This window comes from Lynx rufus, unplaced genomic scaffold, assembly GCF_022079265.1.
Source record: "Lynx rufus isolate CCGP_SWC_20201006 ecotype Redwood Valley unplaced genomic scaffold, mLynRuf1.p SCAF_3, whole genome shotgun sequence".
NCBI classification, from domain to species: domain Eukaryota; kingdom Metazoa; phylum Chordata; class Mammalia; order Carnivora; family Felidae; genus Lynx; species Lynx rufus.
In genome coordinates, this window is record NW_025814845.1 from 70,795,306 (window position 1) to 70,814,424 (window position 19,119).

General features: G+C 39.7%; 1 protein-coding gene across 2 annotated transcripts in view; it reads right to left on the minus strand.

Annotated features, from left to right (window-relative positions):
- Positions 1-441: 441 nt before the first annotated feature.
- Positions 442-19,119, minus strand: part of GPRIN3 (GPRIN family member 3) — a 67,168-nt gene continuing 48,490 nt past the window's right edge. Inside the window, exons 2-3 of one of the 2 annotated variants that reach the window (XM_047091511.1) lie at positions 9,344-11,792; positions 442-5,359 (exon numbers count right to left, since the gene is read on the minus strand). In XM_047091511.1, coding sequence (XP_046947467.1) covers positions 9,354-11,678 — 2,325 coding nt within the window. In that variant the 5' untranslated portion in view covers positions 11,679-11,792 and the 3' untranslated portion in view covers positions 442-5,359; positions 9,344-9,353. Of the gene's footprint in view, positions 5,360-6,288; positions 11,793-19,119 lie in introns of those variants that run through there. The other variant, XM_047091510.1, reaches the window with a different exon arrangement.

Below are 19,119 nucleotides of genomic sequence, written 5' to 3' on the forward strand. Positions count from 1 at the left end.
GCCTAGATGTGACATAATATAAGCTTGAATACAGGTGCTCTATGCCACCACAAGAGCTGATGCGCCCTGTACCTCCATGCCCTCCTGTATTTCCATGAATGTCAAGCTCTTATCACTTTCACCAAGCCAAGAGCAAAAGTATGCACACACATGCGCACACACACACACACACACACACGCTATATCATCAAGAGCAGGAAAAAAATCACTGCTTCTCATCTGCAGGTGTTGTTGATTCTATGGGAATTCTATTTTAATCAAAGGAAAAAAAAAACCCTTTCATTGTAAATACTTTCAGCTCCACTGTAGATTTCTAGCAGAAGTGTGTCACGTTGAAAATCAATTGATTCTAAACATCTAGGGCTAAAATAACACTTTTGACAGCAGTGCAAAAGCAACAACAACAACAACAAAAAGAACAAAGTAAATTTGAATCTCTATTATGTTTATTATGGAAAATGAAATGCAAAAAATCATACTTAAAATTTTTTGAGGGTAAAACAAAGTCATCCGTCGAATTTCCTTCCTTCCTTCATTTAAAAGTCAAATTCAAAACGAGAGCAGAAGTGTATATAATTCCAAAATCTTGATCTATCCTTATTTAAATCCTAATATTCCATCTTTTTTTCTAGGAAATAAAATTTTATTGGTAGGTCAATTTCTGGAGGATGGGGACTTTCTTGAATAAACCATTTTATGACTTTCATATATAGACATCATGAAAAGATATAAATTTAGATTCTAATATTGATACATTCATAAATGGAATTTCACTTTGAGTACTACTGTTTTTTTCAGAGATTTAACATTACACTACACTTTTGGTCTTTCTCAGTTGAGTATTAACACACACAAATGATTTTCACATTGACAGCTATAATTTTTCTGGGTGGCATTTAAATTAATATATATCGTCCAAAATAATTACATGAATTTATCTTTTAAGCAACAGTAAATATTGACAAACATCAAGATTTCACATATTCTGCTCTTATAAACAAGTATGGTTTTAGTAGTTTAAAAACACAGCCAGCTATAGTTACAGTGTTCTTATGATTGGTTAGCCTTTTATTTTTATCTAAGATACAAAGATGGCACATTAATTCTCCAAAACATAAATACATATTAAATATTATTAACTTTCTACTGAGAAATGGTTATATTTGCACTTTGCCACATGGAGTTCTCTATTAATGGAAACTCTTATATGTCCATTTATATCTTCAACCTAATACCTACGCAACATAATTTTTAGTGTCAAGGAATCAGGGTCAAATTACATTAGATTTCAGGAACCAGATCAGACTTTTTGATCTCTAATAGAGTATTTCCTTTTAGGAAAAATGAGAGAAACTCAAACATCAGTTCACTGATTAGAATTGTGATAAGTTGACAAGTGTTGTCCAGTGTTGACATTTGCTGGCTAATGTCTCTCATCTTGTTATCTAGTCCACACAGTATTACCTGTTATCAATAATAGGAATTTACTTGAGTCCACTTGACGGAACTCCCAAATGCTCATATTCTATTATCCTGCCAACATCATCTGTAATTTAAAAAAAAAAAACTTTTACTCTTTGACTTCTCTTTGGTATTGCTAAACATCATTTTGCTCATCTCAAGAGAATGCGTACAATCATTTTCCTCTTCAAGGGATCATATACTGTTTTGAAACCTATGGATAGATCTCTAAAAAAAAGGTAGGGCTTTTATCAGCCTGTGCAAATAAACACACGGATAAATGTACAAATGGAGCCTACAAAACATAATTGATTTTCCCCAGTGTTTGTCATTTCCAGATGTAAAATTAGGTGCTTAAAGAACAGCATTAAACCTTTGAAGGTGCTCAGGTACCAGTCTATGACAATAACTAGATTTTCTAGGTTTTCATAGTGAGGCAGGGCTTTCCTAAGCACCAAATCTGCTACCTGGGAGTATAACACCATTTAACGGGGAGCATTTGATCCCATGTTAATGTATAGAAAACAGAACAGTCATGGAAAGATGCAGTTTTCAATTGTTTTAATTTGTGATTTATTTAAATATTAACAGTATGAATGAAATGCATTTATGTGTGTATATATATGTGGGTAAGCTATTTACAGTTATGCCATGTATACATTTTTATGTGTAGAAAATGAAAATACTCATTGATTAGCCCTTTTGAGGCTTCTGAACAACTGTTTCGTTTTCCTGCTTTCGTACAACTCTTTGAGGATTTAGGTTAATTCATACAAGGTATGTACACAATCACACCCATAGCATGTACATCCTAGTCACACACTTACCACGGAGAGGATGTGTGAGGAAATCATGCCGGTGGTCAAAGAACTGACCTTACCTGTGACTAATGGCATGGTTAATTAACCTGGCAGATTTAATAACATGCCAGTGTATTGCCAATGTATTCAGCCTTTGTGATAATTATGTTACCTACTCTCAGAAATGATAAAACACACACACACACACACACACACACACACACACAACAGCCCTTTCTGACCTTCAGAAATGAAAGGACAAATTCTGTTACTGAATACACATGTACACTTCTGTTGGCTTTATTCATTTTCATACATGTGCCTACCCGATGACAGAACTTGGTTTTGAAATGGGACACGGCATGTTTTTTTTTTCCTACACATAGAAAGAGAAAACCAACCACTCACAGACTATACACACTTACAAAATGTATTGACATACCACAACCGGCTACAGTATTATGCACAACATATTGTTCACATGTTAGTACAGCAGAGATAAATACATTGAGGAATTTAGGAATTATTAGTATATTTCTTTCTTGAGTTTTCAGGTCAGGCCCTGTTGACCTTTCTCAGCCTCAGGAAAGCTATGTCCAGATGTCCTTAAAATAAAAATTAGTCTCTCCTCTCCTCTAGGGATTGAGGAGCATGACTGTAATACTGCAATCTTCTGATTTACCAACATCAGTTTAAGATGTGATGGAAAACATTATGAAAAATAATTTACTCAAAGATGTGGCCTAAAAGAAGTGTTAAGGAATCTCAGCTAAAATCATTAAGAGATCCTGATAAACGTAAGCTCCTTTTACCCATTCAACATAGTTTGCTTTGTACAGTCTTCACGTGATATTAAAGCAATGATATAAAACAGAAAAATCACTTATCCACTTAGAAGTTTTGCTAAAAAACAGGCAATCTAATTTTTTAAACTAACAAAGAGTAATGCTAGTAGTAATGTTAAAAAGCAAGCCATAATTTTCACCCTGCAAATCAGTGGATGACATCCCCACATCATAAGAGATCAAGAAAGAAGTTAGCATTTCTCTCCCACTTATTTCTCCTTAACACATGTAAATCACTAGGTTATTTCTCATCATAATTCTCACCATGCTGGTTGATGATTTGTATCATTTTATGAAATGTAAAATAGTGACTTATTTTTTTGCAGCCAATTGATTTTGAGCTTGAACTGAAAAAAGGGCTAGTATTTAGAAACGCCCATCTGGAATATCATTTTCTGTAAGGCATTATTTGAGGCCCTTTTTGATATGAGTACTCATGTTTTAGTTATTTTACATTTGGGAACACATTTTTTTCATAGCTAAGGCTGGTAATCCTCTAGGCAGAATTAACTGAATTGCTTTGCTATGTGCAAGTGTCCAGGAAGAGTAATTACTATATATTTAACCCCCTCTGTTTCAACAAAGTTTCTGGTTGGATCTATCTTGAATTTTAAGCTAGCAAGACTTTTTGACTCCTTTTTCGTCTTGGCTAGCATTAAGACAGAGATGTTACCTTATCTCTACTAATGTCCACCGGCGCCGTATCTCTTTATAGAGCTCCTAAACACGTTTTTCTAGCAAGAAAGCAGAAATTATGCCTTTGCTTGTTTTATCCTGTGGGTTATAGTCAGTCTTCACGGAGCAAACCATATTACATAATGGTGTGCTCGTATAGATGCGCTTGCTGGTATAACTGCCTCTTTTTGGCACATTATTGCTTGGCTTTTATTTCATTTTCAACAGTCTTTATTCTCATGATGAGTATCTGAGATTTCTGGGTCTTAAAAAAATAACAAACTTGTGAATAACATCTTGTTGCACCATTCTGGCCTCCATAGTCATTTCACCAAGGCCCATGGTTATTTAAATGTTCTTTATAATTATCTTCACCTTGACTTAACTAATAGTCAACAGTAATTTTTCAGGATTTTTTGTTGTTTCTATCTACACATATATACAGATGTATCGGATTTACTTTGAGAGGTTATTTGGTTGTGGCAAGTGAGTAGTTTAGCTGGTGAGTGTTCACAGTTAAGAGTAGCTGTAATGACCTCTGGCAGATGTCACTGATTACTTGTGAGACAGAATTTTTCCACCTCAATCCATCTTCATTTATGTCCTTGGTCATCGCAAATAAAGTTTATCTTATTTCTGCAGCCAAGGAGAATTTTTTTTTCCCAAGAGCAGGATAAATTTCATGGAAATGTTTCAGTATTTACAAGACTATTTTTCCCCCCTTTGCAAAAATGTCTAAAATTTCGTAGACATCCTTAAGCCTGTGTGTCTGCAAAGATGACATTTATAATTACTCATCCAGTTGCAGAATTCCATTAAGAAGGCTATAGTTACAAGAATGGACAGGAGATTTAGCGTATCACCTGTTATCTGCCAGGTGGCAGCAGCTGACCCACATTTGGAGAGATTCAACCAAAAGGGCCACACACAGCATCAAAGAATGTTGCTCACAGAAAACAAAATGCTCGAATATCAATATAAAATAGCAAACACTGAAGCAGACCTGGACAAGACTTCTGATTCACTGTGTAGACAAAACAGGGGTGGGGACAAGATGGTCAGCTCAATTATCCAAGATACTGCTGAGTTCACTGTATTATCATCACAAAGGGAAATTCACAGGCTTCATTTCTCAAATACCATTTAGGACAAAGCAGGAGAGAGTAAACAGTATCATCTCCATGGCAGCATCGTAGCCGATTAGTAAATCAGACAGGAAGAGGCCCACACAAGGCTACAAGTGCCCAAGTGTCAGTAAAAACACATATACATATATGCAAACCTTATCCTAATGTATTGTTTTTCTTTATACTGATTCTTAAAAAGTAGACAAGAGATGTGGTGAATTATCTGGTACTAGAAATGGACCACTTTTTTAACACTTGCACAATATGTAGGAGGAATAGAAGATAATTTCTCACATTTTGGCAGCAAAACAGTAACAGTGGATACAGCAAAGGCCAAACAATTTACATTAACAGCATATTCATATATATCCTCTGTAAACAAAGTGTAAAGTCACAGGATACTATATTCTTCATGTGGTATATACAGGTATTCTCAGAATGATGGGAACTCCTAGAAATGAGAGAAATAACATTAGAATAAGCTAGGAACAATAAAACCTCAGTACTCTCAGGATGCAACCAAAAGTCATTTCCTTCTTCTGTTTTCTACTTGAAAATGACAAGCTCCTATTAGAGATTTGGTCCCCAAATTCAGCCTCTAGGGTATATGTTACACATGCATATTCACTACAGTTTGTTTAAATTTTGAGATGTAAGCTATAACGTGAAGAGTACTGGTATCCAAAGTACCAATTATCAGACAATTCTGAAGATTAAGAAGTCATCAAAAATCAAATTATATCGACATAGCTGAACTTGTCAAGGTAGGAAAACACACTAATATATTTTATAAATATTTCATTTTGGACGCAAACAAAAAGGATTCTCCGACCTAACAAAATCTTCAACTTATGCCATTGGTCCAAAACATAAACATAGAGCAGTTGGTCTGTGGCACCAAAGCCAGTAATCCAGAAGGACATAATTAGAAAAGCACTGAAGATAAACATATGACAGCTCAAGCGGTACCACTTTTCTTGTGGTCATTAAAATAGAAAAATCGACATTTAAACTAAAAATTCTAGTATTCACTGGGTAAGCCATAAAGCCTCTTAACATTGTAAATATTTCATTATCTCCCAGACACTGTGTTCTAATTCATCTCTCTTATACTACTTGCTTAAGAAATATTTTATATTTCCTCCATATATCTCAATGATTAAAAAACATTTTTTTAATTTTCTTTTTAACGTTTTATTTATTTTTGAGACAGAGAGAGACAGAGCATGAACAGGGGAGGGTCAGAGAGAGGGAGACACAGAATCTGAAACAGGCTCCCGGCTCTGAGCTGTCAGCACAGAGCCCGACGCGGGGCTTGAACTCACGGACCTCGAGATCATGACCTGAGCCGAAGTCGGACGCTTAACCGACTGAGCCACCCAGGCGCCCCTGATTAAAAAACATTTAAAAGGAACAGAACATCTAAAAGAAATTAAGGCCAAAAACAATTTTCAACCTGTTTTGTCATGCAGCCAGGCTAAGAAATAGCCCAACAAATTCAAAGAATCTGCTATGAAAGCTGTTTTCCACTTGCATTTTGTTGAATCAACCTAAGGAGTCACGAATGATGTGCTGCATGTCAATGTTGTGTCACAGATCGAAGTGAGGGAAAATTTTCAGGTTAAGGTTTTATGGTGTGAGTACTTGGAGTGTCATAAAGCAAAAGCATGGCTTGTCTTCAGGAGGGTTCATTATTTACCCACTCGGTGGTCTTTTCATTACTGTTTTGAAAAGCTGTTCCTTCTTTAAGATTCAATACACAACTAAACGAGAAAAGTTTTATACTATTTTGTGACAAGCTCTAGAGTGTGGCAGAAGTAAAGGTGAAAAGTAAAAAAAAAAAAAATAAAGATTAAGAAGGAAAGGCTAGTTCCAGTACCAAAGAAAACCAAAGTTACTAACTCAGATCTTAAGTTTTACTATGAGAGGCACACCGCGACGCTACATTTAGTTTTAAGTAACTTAATGTGATTTTCTTTTAATTTAATGTGCGACAAAGGTCTACAACTCTCTTAGGCCTCTGCCTCATTTTTAACTTGAGCTATTTACAATTTATAAGCTTACATTTATAATTTATAAATGTATAATTATACATTTCTAATTTCAGTATTTCTAATTCACGTGGTTACTCTAATCTCATAAGAATAAATATTACTACCAGATGTGAAATTCTTCCTTTCCCCCTATTTTAATGCAGGAACAGCCTGTTCTGGCCCCTACACAGCGGAGGATTACCTGGGGCCCACCCATCTGGAGCGGGCGCTGCTGACAGCTGCTGCTGTGTACACAGGGTGTTCTCTGTGTGTACACAGCACGTATGCCAACGTGTGAGGGAGACAGGCAGTGAGGAAGGGGTAGGAGGGACACGACACCCTGGCAAAAGCATCTCCAACAGAAGCCACACAAACACTGCTACAAAAGGGTATTTGAGGCCAAAGAGAGAGTTTTAGACTACATCTTTGATCCTTAACAGTAATTTGATTGATAATCTGATGGCAATTTCTACTGTAGGTAGTATTCTTAATAGGGGCCAGTTGGTAAGAAATGGGAAAATGTGCCTAATTAAAAAATTCAAAGGGTGGCTCCAAATGTAACCACTGTGATTTTACCATTCTTAGGCTCTAAGAGTACTGGGGCTGCAGTCCATTTATGCAGTTGTCATCTACAGTCCTATTGCTTTCAAAGAAACCAGGGGCTATTTACTAATTTGGGTTGTGCTCCGTTTAGCATGTGGTGTTAAAGCTCAGGCACAAAAGGTTTTTCCCTATATGCTCAGAATCTGCAAAAGAGAATTAACAAAAATAGAAGCCAAAACAGAGGTTTTGAGTTTACTGCACAAACGCCATTTATGCGTCACCAGAGAGAGAGAATACATGGATAGACGCTCTTTTCTGGCTCATCGAGGGGAATGAGCTCAGAGAAGGCAACCAGGGAGCACCCCTTCCACGTTTAACAATCTGACTTTCTAAATGCAAGGTGGAGACGAGCAATCTCTCTACATGAATCTAGGAGGGGAAACTTTTCCAGGGCCCTGCCTCATCTCCCTTTTCCACACCCCTCCAACTCTCAAGCCACTACTGGTCATCCCAGCCCAGTGCCCTGCAAGACACTCATGGGTACAAATGAAAACCTCCTCTTCTGGAGGCAGGTGAGCGCCGAGCTCAAACAGGTGCCTATGGTTTCAAAATCTATAGCCCACTAGAAGCTCAAACCAGGTTTTAGTAAGGGCCTCTTTTTTTTTTTTTCCACTGGATTTGAAGGATGAGACACAATGGTATTTCTGTTAAAATCAGTAAGTTGACAGAGGCTACCTTTTTACTACAGATGAGAAATCTAACCAATTAGATGATATTAGTCTACCTACACAAACATGAGGAAGTTTGTGTTCTATTTGGTGTTCACTACATTTTCTATTAGAAGCTACTGCACAAGCAAGTCAAAAGGAAAACACAAACTGCATCCTGTTTATAGGAGTTGAAATTAGACCCATTGCTTTTGTTACTTCCTTTTTTTGACACAGAAAAGGTTTCAACACAGAAACTTTAACACTCTTAGCAGAATGTTTTTGGAGAACACCTGTACTACACAAACTTTAGTATACTTAATAATTTGATGACTCTTTCCAAGAATTCAGTTGCATGTACTTCCTCTAAAGAAATAGGAATTTCATCTCGTCAGAATCATAGAGATGCCCCTTGCCTTCAGTGCAGGAAAATCTGTAGATATAAATTCAAGTTTTATGTGGGCAGTATTCATATTCAAAAGCTCAGCTAATTTTCCTAACATAACTTTCTTACACTTATTGACGATATAACAAGGTTTACCAAAACAGTTATCTGCAGATGTTGACAAATATTAATTCATTTGGTATTGTATGCATTTAAATGCTTTTCCTTAATGTCATCTGGCTGAAGAGCAAGTCGAATTTATTTCACAGTTTTACATTATAGTTCTTATCGTCTACTTAAATTCTGTGTGGTAATAGCATTCTTATTGCAATATGACTAGAAAGTATAACAGTATTTTTGCTAGTTTTAATATTAAGCAGGGATTTTAGTGGAAACACCACAGTGTGATATGTCGAGGCAGTAATACAAGGTGACACGTATTTAATGATAGTGCTAGTTCTATAAGTAACATCATATTAAAAAATCCAGTGAATGTTATTTCCTCTTAATTAGGGTCATTAACCTTCAGTGGAGCTTTCTTCTTTTCTTTTGTTCTTTCTTTCAAATTGAAATGATATTTTTATTTATGGAGCCCCAATCAAAGGACCCAACAATTCTTAATAGCAACTTCCAATAGTTGATTCTTGCTTGTCTTCCTGGTCTCTCCAAAAAAAACCAAAAACCAAAAACAAAAAACAAAAACTAAGTAAGCTTTGACAAATAGAGACACTTAGGAATACCATAAATATACACAAGGGTTCCCATACACATTCTCTTTCAGTCTAGCACAGAAGAAGGGGCAGGACGAACACAGCAGTTGGGGCGTCGAAAGTTCTGCAGCATGGACTGTAAAACACTGTGCTGCCTTCCTTTGAGCTTTTTATTTGAAGAAGTATCTGAGGAAATGGATCTCCGGGTCTGGCTGTTTTGAGCTTTGATTAATTTCTCATGTTCCCTGATTTGTCTTTGTAGATGGTTCTGGATTGCGATACCCAGGGACTCTGGGTCCAGGGAGGCACCATACACTTCCCAGGTCATGCCCTGCTCATCCCACACGACGTCCCTGACACGCTTGGACTGTTTCAACTGCAGCTTGGAGTCGGCGCCCAGCTGCTTTTTCTTCTCTCCTGGGGTGAGTCCCACCTGGGCGGCAGCCGCGGTCACATTTAACTTTTGCTCCTTGAGGAACTCGCTGACTCGGCTGGCCCGCCGTGGGCTGGCTTTGACCAGGCGAGAAGGGGTCCTCTTGCCAGAACCTGGACTGGAGTCACCCATGGAATCGGATGGGAGGCTCAGGCTGGTGGCTGTCTTGGTCTGTCTATTTTCCTCCAGGGTACCCTCCTGGTTCTTCCTCACTGGGGAGGGCGTAGGACTAGCAGCTGACCCAGTGCCTCCACTTTCTTGAGATTTAGGATTGAGCAGCAGGGTTTTGGCCTCTGCCCTGGCCCTGGCATCAAGGATATCGGTGCCTCTACATTCTTGTTTTACTATCTGAGGAGATGCCGGCTGCTTCTCTCTTGCATCTCCTTTGTCAGTGGGATCCAGGCTCCCGGGCTGGTCGGCTTTGTTGGCAGGACCACAAGAGTCAGAGAGTTGGCAGTCTGGGTTTGTTTCGTGACCATCTGTGGTTTTCACTGCAAACTCAGATGGCTTGGTTTCAACTTTCCTCAATTCATGATTTGTTTCAGTTTGACTTCCCGCACTGAAAGAAATCTGGTCAGTGGGGCTGGCTTTCAGGGACCTGGAATTCACACCTGAAAGCTGTTTAGAGGTGGGCTCTTCCCTTGCTGGGGTCATTCCCGCAGACCCTGTATCTTCCTTACACAGATCCTGAGTATTACCGGATGCCACGGTGATGGATGAGATCTTAAGGACCTCACTCGGTAAGCTCACCAATTTGCATTCCCCTTGGAGAGCTGTGGAAACAGCGGCAGCTGCCTGGATGTGCACTTCTGGCATGATGCCGGGGCACGGACCTGACCCTTGGGGGGAGTGGATGTTGTCAGATAGCTCCAGCGTGTGGCTCCCACTGCCGCTGCCATTGCAAATGACACGCAGCTGCTCTTGTTCCAAACGCTCAGGAATTGGGGTTTCCTTTAAGAATGCAGCGAGGATGCTGGGGCTGGTGGAGACCGATCTGCTCTCCACACTTGCCACTGCCTGCACCCCGGCATCTTGCCGAGCCCTGTCGGGAGCTTCCGTGACCTCACTTGCAGCTTCGTTGGTCATTGTACTTGCTTCTTTGAACCTTGACACCTGATCTGGAGGACGTGTGGAGACTTTGCTAGTGAGGTGGGGTGGTTGAGGTGTCACAGAAGTCACAGACTGGCTGTCTGAGGTGGTGGCTGAGGGCTGTTTGTTTCCTGAACATCCTTCTTTCGTGGGAGAGTCACAGGACCTTGTCTGGGAGTCGCATATGGCTCCTGGCCTTGCCCCTTTGGGTTGGCCTACAGGAGACGAGTGGTGACTGAACACCTTGGCTGCTGTATTTGCAGTCTGCAGCATTCCCTGGATTGTTTTTTGAGAAGAAAAATCACAGGGCACTTGGTCTTTGCTGTTGCTCTGGGTGCTTCCCACAGGGCAATGTGACTTTTCAGGTTTTTCAAGAATCTCCCCATCCGAGGTTCTCTGTGTTTTCAGTAGAGTATCTTCAGGTCCTGATAAGGGGCTGGCATTGAGCTGGTCACTTGGGGTCGCCTGGTGGGTGTGTTGGTTGGCTGGCATTGTAAATGCTTCATCTATGAGATCCTTTCCTGCTGCAGAACATGGGGCTGGTGCTGTGGGCTCACTGCTTCCTGGCAGCTGGGTATTGTCAGAACTGCATGGAGGAGACACTTTTTCCACCTCATTGGAGACACCAGGAGAAGACATGTCTGGCTGGGTGGTCTCATGCTCAAAGGCCTGCATCAGGACCTCAGCAGCTGCACTGGGGCTGAGGTCTGGCTCTGCAGGAGTGCTGGAAAGGCCATTGGTGTTCTCACACAAGACGGCTGGTGGAGACCGAGGGGAGGCAGGCTGCACTTCTCCTAGATCCTCTTCTTTTCCAGAAGCTGTGATCAAGGAAGTTTTAGCTGATCTCAAAGGGTCAGGTACAGTCCCCATGGAATTCTTCTTCAGGAAATCCTCAGAGCTCTCCCCGGAACAGTGTTCCACCTGGGAAGCAGTTTTAGCTCAGTGTAGGGACGGAGTCAGGGACGATTCCTCTGAAGGATCAATCTGTGAATCAAGGAAATAGTATGATTAACCCGGTACAGCATTTAGGGGTTGAAAATACAGCAAACTAATTTGTACAAGATCTTATAAGCACACTAAACCTTTTCCTCGCGTATTCGTTGCTATAAAACATAGATCTTGGGAAGAAAGACTTTGAAAAAAATATTTTAATTATACAAGTATTATTTGGTACATTAGTTTCTGCTTGCATCCCATTTCTGTCTGCAAATAGGTTTTTAATGTATTTACCTAAGCATTTGATAACTACCCAAAAGTCATTTGTGTAGTCTGATTTACCAGCTTTCCGAAAATCCTATAAAGCTACTGTAATCAAATCAGTAAGTATTGAAATAGGCCTAAACAGATACGTGAAATAGAATATCTAGAAATAGATCCACATATAAATGAAGATTTAATATATGACAAGAGAGGCATTTCAATTTAGTGGCAAAATGATGGATTATTTAATATAAGGAGCTGGCAAACTGTTTATGCATCTGGAAGAAAATAAAGCTAGATCTTTATCTTATACCAACTCCAAAAATAAATCCTAGATGGATTTAGATAGATTAAAGGTTAGGGGTGCCTGGGTGGCGCAGTCGGTTAAGCGTCCGACTTCAGCCAGGTCACGATCTCGCGGTCCGTGAGTTCGAGCCCCGCGTCAGGCTCTGGGCTGATGGCTCAGAGCCTGGAGCCTGTTTCCGATTCTGTGTCTCCCTCTCTCTCTGCCCCTCCCCTGTTCATGCTCTGTCTCTCTCTGTCCCAAAAATAAATAAACGTTGAAAAAAAAAAAACAAAAAAAATAGACAGATTAAAGGTTAAAAATGTAAAATAAGTAATTAAATAAATAAAATCCTGTAAGAAAATCTAGGAACCATAAATATAATCTAGGGGCAGAGAGGGTAGGCTTCTCTTGGCAAGGGAGAAAACACACAAACTAAGAAAAACATAAGGGATTGAATAAAACCCAAAAGTTTTGTATGGCAAAAGATACCATAAACAAATACAATAGATTTGAAAAACAAATGTTTAAAATCCTAGAGGACAGGCAAAAATATCTATCATATAGCAGAAGCTCTTAAAAATTTTCAGGGAAAGAAAATAGGTCTTTGGAAAAATGGACGCAGAACATGAAAATGCAGCCTGCAACATAGGAAACATGACAGTCAACAAGCTTTTGGAAAAATGATCAAATTCATCTGTAGTCAAAGAAAATGCAAATAAAGTAACAACGAGATTTTAGTTTACAATACTTCCACCTGCAAAAACTTTTTTTTAAAAAGAGCTGTAACATTATGGCCTGGGGAGACCTAGCGAAAGGAAGTATTTTTATTAATTGTAGGTGCATATTGTGTATTGTTACAGCTTTCTTAGGGAAGCAGTTTAGTTTTTAAAGCTAAAAATACACATGTCCTCGACTCTGTGATCCTAACTCTATCAACAGATGTAAAATACCAGCATATATAGATAGGGATACAAGTATGTTTACTGAAGTACTATTTGTAGGGGCAGAAAAACTGGATGTAAACTGATTTCCATCAAAAGGGGGAGTAGTAGAATAGATCAAGACATATCTCTACTGTAGAGCATAATGCAACCATCAAAATAAACAGTTAAGTGGGCTGTAACTTTTCAATTGGGAGGGATTTCTCCAAGGTATGGCTGAGTGAGAAAAGCAAGGTAGAGAAAAGAATATATACATTTTCCTTTTTGTGAAACAGTGACCTAAAACACACAGTGACCTAAACACACAACGACCTAAAACAGACTGTGTATGTGTACAGATATGTTTGTATATCATTATATAAATTCTAAAAATATTTAGACTGAGACATATTAGGTCTTAAATGGAGGGAATGTGAGGAGTAGAAGACAGTAAAAGAGAGATGGAGGTACTGAAAGGTGGGAAAAAACTTAATTTTTTAAATCTGAATTTTATTTACTTATATTTTTATTTAAGAGAGAGAGAGAGAGTGAGCAAGCATGGGAGGGAGGGGCAAAGGGAGAGCAAGAGAATCTTAAGCAGGCTCCATGCTCAGTGTGGAGTCTGACACAGGGCTCTACCCCATGACCCCTAGGATCATGACCTGAGCCGAAATCAAGAGATGGATGTTCAACAGACTGAGCCACCCAGGCGCCCCTTCCCATCCTTGGTCTTGACTGTTTTCTGCTAAAACCCTTTGTCCAGGTGTATATTCCATTTCTTCCTTATTGGAGTTTTCTGTCGCAGTCACTTACTGGGCACCAAGCCTGTCTTCCCCTCTGCCCCTTTCTCATCCGCCTTTATTATGCCTTTCCTCCCACTCTCTGCCCTCCTCATCCTCAAAAAGCCTACCCATTCTTCAAGGCTACACTTAAATCTCATTTCCTTTCTGAAGGCCTCTAAAGCTTTCAAGTCATAAAGTCTTTCTCTCTTTTAAAAATCGTACAGCTGTGGTCATCTGGGTCCTTCTCATGTGCTGTTTTTGTACCTTTGTTACTCGTGTAAATGTCTTATTTCTCCAAAAGTACTTCAAGTTCCAGGAGGGAAGGGGACAAGCTTATTGATTCTTTTCTGTTCACTCCACAGGAGACAGTGCAAAGTCTTGTGCATAAAAAGGTGTTAATTGATCCCAACTTCCCTCCCAAATGGCTATTATTAAAGCCTTGCCAAACTTCAAAATAATAGGAGATGTTAACCCATGACATGGAATATTAATCAAAACACACAATTTAAAAGAGTGCTATTTTTAAAAGTAAAAAACAGGTTGTATCTTATTTATGAAACTTTATCTGTAATTCAGTGTTAGGCAATTAAAAACAAGTACATTGGACACCTGCTACAAAAGCGGGAAGGTTTCATAAAGCCAGGAGTATAGAACATCTCCTATGTTATATAGCTGGAGCCAAGAAACCTGGTTTGCAAAGAGGACTGTGAAATATAAGCAGCTCAAAGTTCAGCAACTGAAGCTGAAAGACTTAGAAAAAGACGACATTTCATAAAGCTCTCAGAATTCGCTGTGTTTACTTCCATTTTCCACAGATACCTAGTTGATTATACTAGTTTAACTTTAAAAGGTGTTTCCTTTTGTTTACTTTGTTAATAGAGGCAAAATCCATCAATTCAAGAATCAAGAAGAAAGGGGCCCCTGGGAGGCTCAGCAGGTTGAGTCGATTCTTGATTTTGCCTCAGGTGATGGTCTCCAGGTTCCTCAGACTGAGCCCCGAGTAGGACTCTGTGCTGACAGTGTGGAGTCTGCTTGGGATTCTCTCTCCCTCTTTCCCTCCCATTTGTGTTTTTTCCCCCCTCTCTCTCAAAATAAATAAACTTAAAAAAAAAAGAATCAAGAAGAAAAAACAGATTCTTGGCTCATACTTGTGATCTGAAACTCTTGATTCATGGATAGATAGGAAATCAAGACTTTTCTCAATCATATCTGCTAAAGTAATTGTTACAGCATCTCCATGTGTCCAGGAATATTTTCCCCTCCCCTCTCCAACTGGAAGCAGAAATCTATAGTCTCCAATAGGTTAGACAGATAGGGTATTTTAAAAGTGTAATTACTTGGGTGGTTTAGAGTGGGGAGTGTATATCTTTAAAATCAAGCTGAGTCCATTATGATAAGATTTAATAACTTCTACAAATGAAATTGCTAACAGGTAGTCCACAGACTGAATGAATCCCTGCAGGGGTGTGTGTGTGTGTGTGTGTGTGTGTGTGTGTGAGAGAGAGAGAGAGAGAGAGAGAGAGAGAGAAAACTGCATGGTTTCCCCTTCTCTTCTCTCCCTTTCTTCCCCCTCCTCTCTTTCCTCCTTCCCCCTTCCTTTTCCTTTCTTTTTTTCTTTTATGAATTGAAGAGATCTTTCATAAAAAGCCAGATTTCCCTCTTTTTGTTAATTTTTAAAAACTCAGAAGGTATGCATTTCTAGGCAGCAACCACCAGGGTAGTGATAATGAGGGCTGGCTACCTTGTTGAGCATGGACTTTCCACATGGCCCATTCCCCACTACCTTGCTTTCCTGGTTTGTTATTACTTACCTGGGCTTGTATGGGCAGTCAAATTTGAGAACTTTGGTCTAAGAATACTGACAGAGTAGGCTTCCCAACCTAATTTTTAGTCCTCTGAGAGCAGTTCAGCATTGTCTTTAAGAACATGGACCCTGGGCCAGAATTCCTGGATTATAGTATCAGTTCCACTAGCTAACTCTAACTCTGTTAGAGTTAACTTGGGCAAGTTAACTTAACCGCTCAAGGAACCCATTTCATCTATAAATTGAGGATAATAATCATGGTACTGCCTCAGTGGGATGTTGTGAGGAATAGATTTAACATTTAGAGCAAACAACATCTTGGCATATATTAAACATCTTATGAGTACTAGCTTCTTTTGAAAACCTTGATATTTAGGCTTTGATCTGTGTTAAAGAAAAAAACTATTCTGACACTTGTGAAAATGGTAAGGAAGACTTTACTTACGACTATTGGGATACGTGTCAAGACTACTGCATAAAGAGAGAACTATCAAGTTCAACTCCAAATACAATTGCAGTAATAAGTGGGGATTTTTAACTAAAGAGCAGTTAAGGGGGGGCGTCAGTGGATAAAACATTACTAAGAGGAGAAATCAAAGGTACAGGGACTCTTGATGAATGCAGGCCAAGTGATCAGACACCAACTAGGGGATGGTGGGAGAGTGGGAAATTTAATCTGTTATTGAGGATATCAGATATTAAGGGTGGGAGGATTCTCTCTAAACCGGCTTAGCAGGATTCTTGCTAAAACTGGACTCGACAAGAAGAGGCATGGAAGCCCAAGACCGAGGCCTAGTCAATGAGAGGGCTCAGAGGAGCCTGACTAAGGTTGGTCAAAGAGAGAGTCTTTGTCATATGCACTGGTGAATATGGATTTTCTTATAATATTCTCTGCAGCAATATGAATTCTTTCTGAATTGGCCATAAATTGCACAGGAGCAAATGGTATCTCTGATTTTGTCTTTTAGTTTGATAGGAACTAGATTCTTAGTAGCAGGTGTCTTTGGTCCTTCTGCCCTTAAAATCATGAGCAAGGATTTAAGGCCTTATTGCAGCAATGCAGCAAGCCTGCAAGGTAAATATTATCCACCTTTTACAGGGAAGGAAACTGAGGTCCAGAGGTTAAGTAACCTACTCACGGCTGAATACCTATAATTCCTATTGAACTGAATTTTTATGGGTGTAAATGCCTGGGCTCTTTCTGTGAGCTTCCTTATTATCTGTAACTCTGGAAAGAAAATGCAAAGCAAGAGAAATCTATCTATCTATCTATCTATCTATCTATCTATCTATCTAGAGGAGAGAGAGAGAGACTTCTTTTTGCAAGTGATCTGCAACCCAAGGGCAGCCTGCATGGCATTAACACAGACTACCATGACATTCATAACTGGTCACTTTATGAAAAGCCTGCCTTGCCGAAGGCTGCCACTGCCACCATTCATCCTGAAAATAGTGGGTTCCACTACTATGCCACGCTGCCTATTTTCATAACAGACACCCACGCTTAATAAGACAAGCAGCAGGGAACCTCAGCCCTTTGTGATTTGCTCCAGAGCTGCTCTGGTGGGAAGAGCATTAGACAGAAAGAACAGAGAGAGGCTTGGCAGTCCTGGACCGGCAGGATGCTAGTACATTGCAGGTCATGGCGATAATCTTGTGCACAGCAATTACCTTTGCCTACTTCAGAACTGCCGCATTGCTAGAACAAGGACTTCAGGATGTCATCGCATCTCTTTTAGTGACATTCTAGGTAAGTGTTACATGGACCTCAGTGATACCTCTGTCTGCAGATATCTGACAGCAGTTTTTAGCCTTCAGATGGATGATGCAAAGACCCTTGAAGAACAGTGAGGCAAGAGGTAAGAGACTATTAATCCTTAAGAAAAGGATAAAGAAAAAAAATGTCATCTGGCATCCTATTCAACCTGATTTTTTTTTTGCTCCCTTTAATCGAGAAACTTTGCCTAGATATTTGCATTCTGAGCCCAGCATATTGTGCCAGTGCACAGTTTTAAGGAGAGGTGATTCAATCCCAAGAAACACCCACAAGCTAGGAAAAGCAGTTCGTTCTTTCTTTAAAAATTCATACCTTCGCAGTAAGAGCTGCCTCAAATGCACTTCAAAGATACTCGCTGAAAAATTGGTTCTTCCCTTCGAACTGCATCTAAAGCAAATCAGAATGGCTGAAGAGAAAAGAAGGCTGTTTTGCTCAGTGCCACTGACAGTGCCCGGTAGACTTTTAACCCTAATGGTTACTTTAATAAAGGCACAGGAGAAACAAGCCGCATCCTTCTCCCCATTCAAGTCATTTGTTCCACGCTATTCTAGAAAAACAAATGCATGGTTTATTATCTCATTGAATTCCACTGTAAGTAGGGCCAGATAAAAATCTCTTAAGAAGTAAAAAAGGGCTTTAAGAAGCATGAAACCCCAAGCAGATCCCCATCTTTTGTCAAACACAAAATGTGAACAGGCGGCTTCTAAATTCACCACAGATAGAATCACACGGCTCAGCGAGCGCTTACGTTTTTACTTTCTGTATTCCAGACACAGTTCTGCAGGTGAACTTAGTTAATCCTCAGAATAACTCCATAAGGACGAACCTACTATGAGTTCCACTTTGCAGATCTGGAAGCTGCGGCAAGACCACACAAGCAATCAAGGTTAAAGACCCAATTTGAATCCAGACCCTCTGAGTACAGAGTCCATGTTGTTAATCAGTTTTACACAGGGGAGAAATAGGGCACTTTTCATGGAGGCAAGCTCAATGACCTGTGGAGGAAGCCTCATCAGACAATATAGGAAACAATGGAAAACTCAAAAAAAAAAACCCAAAAAACAAAAAACCACATAGCCTTAAACCCCTCTCACTGATTCGGATGAACAGAGGTAAACTAGACTACACAAAAATTCCTGTTCTTCATAATGATTAATCCAATTTGGAGATTTTAAGGGCCACAGACTTTTCTGGGAAGCTGATGAAAACTAGGGACCTTCTCTCTAGAAACACAAACTTGCACACACACATGTGTTTGCAGATAACTTTAGGGGGTTCCTGCCTGGAAACCATTCCCAGACCATCCATTAATATCCTTTTATCTAAGAAAAAAAAATTTATGATAGGAAAAGATAGGATTCAGTAGGCAAACAGGGAAAGGTTAAGACCTGAGGTCCCGGGGTGGGGCAAAACAGGTATTTGGGAACAATGCCGGGAGCTTCTGACCACAGCAAACCCCCTTGGAGTAAGGTTCCTCTTAAGACCATAGCAGACACCACCTACTCCCCCTCAGGTTCCCCTCAGTAATTTGACAAAAGACCT